We start from the raw sequence: 5,025 nt of genomic DNA, 5'->3' as shown, positions 1-5,025 counted from the left end.
CACACTCACACAAACATAATAAACACACAGACACACACACTCACACACACACACACACACACACACACACTCACACAAACATAATAAACACACAGACACACACACTCACACACACACACACACACACACACACACTCACACAAACATAATAAACACACAGACACACACACTCACACAAACTAACACACATGTGATAATGACGATAAAGATGATGAAAAAATCCCTTTCCAAGGTCAAACTGCGATGCTGACAGTTGCAGCCATGAGAGCACTGACAAAGGGAAGGAAGATTACAAATCTACTGTGGAGAAATCTTCGGTCGACACGACACGATACGACACGACACGACACGACACGACATGACAAGACACGACACGACACGACACGACACGACACGACACGACACGACACGACACGACATGATATGACACGACACGACACGACATGATATGACACGACACGACATGACATGACACGACTCGACTCGATACGATCCGACCCGATCCAACACGATATCACAGATTATATATCCGAACTTACACGGCCACTCTCCATCTCACTCTACATGTACGTCTTACTTTCGTCTTCCTCTTTCTCCTTTCTGTCGGGTTTATCGTTTCTGCTTTTCTCTCGGCTGGCCTGTTCGTACCTGGGCTGTTGCTCTGGGAAGGGAAACAAGTGGCCGTCTAAGACAGGTGACCGTCTAAGACAGGCGGACGTCTAAGACAGGTGGACGTCTAAGACAGGTGGTAAGACAGGTGGACGTCTAAGACAGATGGACGTCTAAGACAGGTGGTAAGACAGGTGTCCGTCTAAGACAGGTGGACGCCTAAGACAGGTGGACGTCTAAGACAGGTGGACGTCTAAGACAGGTGGACGTCTAAGACAGGTGGACGTCTAAGACAGGTGACGGTCTAAGACAGGTGGACGTCTAAGACAGGTGGACGTCTAAGACATGTGGACGCCTAAGACAGGTGGCGGTATAAGACAGGTGGTAAGACAGGTGGACGTCTAAGACATGTGGACGTCTAAGACAGGTGGACGCCTAAGACAGGTGGCGGTATAAGACAGGTGGTAAGACAGGTGGACGTCTAAGACAAGTGATAAGACAGGTGGCCGTCTAAGACAAGTGACCGTCTCAGACAGGTGATAAGACAGGTGGCCGTCTAAGACAGGTGGTAAGACAGGTGGACGTTTAAGACAGGTGGAAATGTAAGACAGGTGGACGTCTTAGGCAGGATTGGTGGACACGAAGAAAACAAACCATTCCCTTTTGAGGTATCAACAGGAGGTGGTTACAGGCTTAGGGCAGCCGTGGGTGAGAAATGGTGAAATGGTACAGGCTTAACGCCCCTATCAACACTATTAGCTTATTTAAGAGGCGGGACCTACGAGTTTAACGTCCATCTCCGAAAGGACCGAGTCGAGCGGGAAATTCGTGTAAAGTACCTTTCCCAAGTACACAACGTCGGACCGAGCTGAGGCTCGAACTTCCGTACCCACAATCTCGCGATTACGAGTTGGGTAGCCTAACCACTTGGCCACCGATGCTACTGGTCTGCCGTTTAGCTAATCAACATTGATGTTTTTTCAAAAAAAGATTTCCTTCTGAGATCCCAACTGGAGTTCGTTGCAGGCTCCGGACATGGGTTACATTTTTACATTGATGACGTCATCGGCGGCTGGATTTCTTTGAATGTGTGAAACATTTTTGAGCACGCAGAGAGATGAAGTCTAGAGAGTGTTGTAATAAATGTTATAATTATTCTACAAAGTATATCAAATGAGGAAGACAGTGTGCGAGGGTAAAACAAAACGAAATGTGTCAGACGAGGAACACAAGGTAAACTAAACTAATGGGTCGCCACCACTCGGAGAACGAGCGACGCTTCTGGCACAAGTTCATGTTCACGTCCATTGTTCAAGACTGGGTAAACAGTGACCGGTCACCTCACTTACGATTTTTGTGTGAGTTGTGGGCGGGGCTTGTAGGTTAGGACGGACCACACGCTTCCTTCACCATCCGCTGAACATTTATTGTTACCGGGTGGTCAACTTGGGTAAACAACAGTGGGTGGGACCTACCCAACATGATGGGACATTGGAGGGTGGGACCTACCCAACATGATGGGACATTGGAGGGTGGGACCTACCCAACATGATCGGACATTGGAGGGTGGGACCTACCCAACATGATGGGACATTGGAGGGTGGGACCTACCCAACATGATGGGACATTGGAGGGTGGGACCTACCCAACATGATCGGACATTGGAGGGTGGGAACTACTTAACATGATCGGACATTGGAGGGACTCACAATAACAACAGGTGAAAGGATTATGACGGCTCGTCCTCAGCTTCAGGGGCCAATACATAATGCGTGACCACGTCATGACTTTGACTAGCGCTTGGCATCAGAAGGACGCCACACATGCACACATTTCAGAATCTAGATTGTGCCTAGCGGGAGAGAACAAAGAGCTCACCTTTCAGAGTTCTGTTGGTCTGCATGAAGAACACAAAGAGCTCACCTTTCAGGGTCTTGTTGGTCTGCATGTAGACCCGGCACAAGCAGGCGAGGACGACCAGACTGGTGAGAATGACCAGGACTATCAGGACCAGGGCGGCTATCATTATGGGGGTCAGGGACCATTCTTCGTCATCATCTGATACAGGAACACAGACGGTTGGAGGTGGGTGGGGAAGGGTGAAGGGGGGAGGAGTACGGAGGGTTAAGGGGCGAGTGTGGTAGTGTTTGTATGTTTGTATGTTTGTTTGTTTGTTTGTTTGTTTGTTTTCTGGTTTGTTTCCTTTGTCTTTGTCTTTGTTTGCTTTTCATAAAAATATTGGTAGAAAAACAAGCATTGGCGTAACGATACATACGTATTAATATCATATACAAATTATGTCACTTTGCGTTTTATTCGACAGCTCGTATTTTTTGTTTTCTTTGAGTGTTTTTTTCGGTTAGTTTGTTTGTGTTTTTTGAAAATATAGAGCAGAATGTGGACACAATAACGACCTTGTACCGCAGGGAAAAACTTTCATTTCATTTCACTGACAGTTTCACGGTACTTGCACTACCAACAGGTCATGAAGGTGCCGGAGAACGGATGTGTTACTAGAGAGTGGCGTGTAGAGACACGAAGGAAGGGAGAAAAGGAAAATAATTATGCTCGATTGATAGAAAAGTCGTAAATCGCACCAGAGCACCGCCCAACCATCCATGGGGGCTTTACAAATCATGGCATTGTCGTATGTCAAAAGAAACTGTTATTTCGAGCAGGGCATTATATTATTACTACAAATATTTAATTCTTCAAATCTGTAACTGTTCCGAGAAAAGGCACGAGACCAGGACTAATTGACACCCCTCACCAAACTCTACACAATTCAGGGTGAACAAAAAAACACCAACAACACTGTACAACTTTTTTTGATAGCATTTTTCTCAACACTGTACAACTTTTTTTGATAGACTTTTTCTCAACACTGAAGTTTTGTGTTTCAAATTTGCAGACAAATTTTGGAAGTCAAAAGGAATTTGTCTGATATACATTTTTGATAAATTCACAGAACAGTTTTGCTCTACAAAACCCATTTTCATCTATGTCCCCATTTTTTGTAGCATGACGCACTAGTTCACATAAGGCCTACCACTAAAAATCCCAACCATTGAGATATATTACAGTAGTCTAACAGGCTAACATAAGTTTGAGGATAGTTTTTCTTAAGGGGGGGGGCTGCACCTGGAGGCCATCTCGCTTATTACATGACCGAATTTTACCAAATTTCCCACATATAACAAGCATAGTAAGGAGTCTTTAAATCCGCAATCAAATTTGAGAAAAAAGTTTCGTTTCAATGGATACGCCGCCATATTGGATTTTATTGACGTGTCTTACGTAATGAATACCGCACTTATCGCTCATGGAAATTGATTGGTTTTTTTCATGCATGTTTACAAACATTAGATCTAAAAATTAGTCTGTTGTTTTTTTTCCTAATCGAATTAGAAAATTTTTAATGAATCTTTTCCTGAGGTAGCATTCAAGTTTGCGAAAAATCCGTGAAAATCCACACTCCAGACACCACCAACAAAAATCTATTTCATATATAAAAAATTCAACAGACAAATTTTTAGTATTACCTCTTCTCTTCATTCTGTGAAAATTTCATGAAGATTGGATGAAAAATGGTGGAGTTAATAAAAAAAAGTATAGAGAAAAGTCGCATTTTGAGAAAAAGGCCAATAAAGAAAAATAAAATACTGACTTTATGAGGAAATGGCGGTTACAAACATGCCCAATATGGGAAAAATTACGGATTTTGGGGGTTCTTATGCCATGAAATAGTTGTAGGAGAAGCTGAGGAAGCTAAATATGCCTACAACTTAAAGCCATGATTTTGAGTCGAATTTTGATTTTGGGGGTGTAGCACCCCCCCCCCCCGCCCCCTTAAGAGTCCTTTGCCTGCTGCAATCATGGTTCAGATTAGTAAAGAGCAGAGAGCTCTTTATATTGAATATTTCCTCACCACCGACTCCTTTCGTAAGTTTCTCACAAGGTAGGGAAATAATGTTCAAGTGCCCTTAAGGCCGTCTTTGATGTCAAAAATGGAAAGAGTCCATCCCTTAAGACCTGTAGAGAATCGGAACTTAAAATTCCCAGACAAAACGACCATTTCAGGTCAAACACACACCATTCACACCCCTTTAAACGTCACCAGGGTGCAGGATTCAGTAGATGAGCCCCATGAGACTTCTGTTCGTAGACGATATCTGCAGCAATGACTCACTTACATCTCAACGGTCCACATTCTCAAGGCAGATCTTCATCTACGACTGTACCATTTTCCTGTTCGCAGAGCTATCAGAGGATAACAATGTGTTCATGATTCCTCGATCGTCTTGGAAACCGTGAACATGCCTCTATGACATTTGGCTCCTTGGCAAAGCCCATAATATTCACCCACTTTTCAGGTTATATCAACTCCACAAATGCTGTCTATTTGGGCAACCTCAC

At 44.0% G+C, this 5,025-nt stretch overlaps 1 protein-coding gene across 1 annotated transcript in view; it reads right to left on the bottom strand.

Moving 5' to 3' along the window:
- Positions 1 to 539: 539 nt before the first annotated feature.
- LOC101860459 overlaps positions 540 to 5,025 on the bottom strand; it is a gene marked incomplete at its 3' end in the record, with an annotated part of 23,087 nt that continues 18,601 nt past the window's right edge. Inside the window, 2 exon segments of the mRNA XM_005111364.3 lie at positions 540 to 661; positions 2,533 to 2,667. Of these exon segments, the coding sequence (XP_005111421.2) occupies positions 561 to 661; positions 2,533 to 2,667 (236 nt within the window).

The sequence above is a fragment of the Aplysia californica genome, unplaced genomic scaffold (genome assembly GCF_000002075.1).
Source record: "Aplysia californica isolate F4 #8 unplaced genomic scaffold, AplCal3.0 scaffold01048, whole genome shotgun sequence".
Lineage (NCBI taxonomy): Eukaryota > Metazoa > Mollusca > Gastropoda > Aplysiida > Aplysiidae > Aplysia > Aplysia californica.
This window is presented reverse-complemented; position numbering and strand designations above follow the sequence as displayed.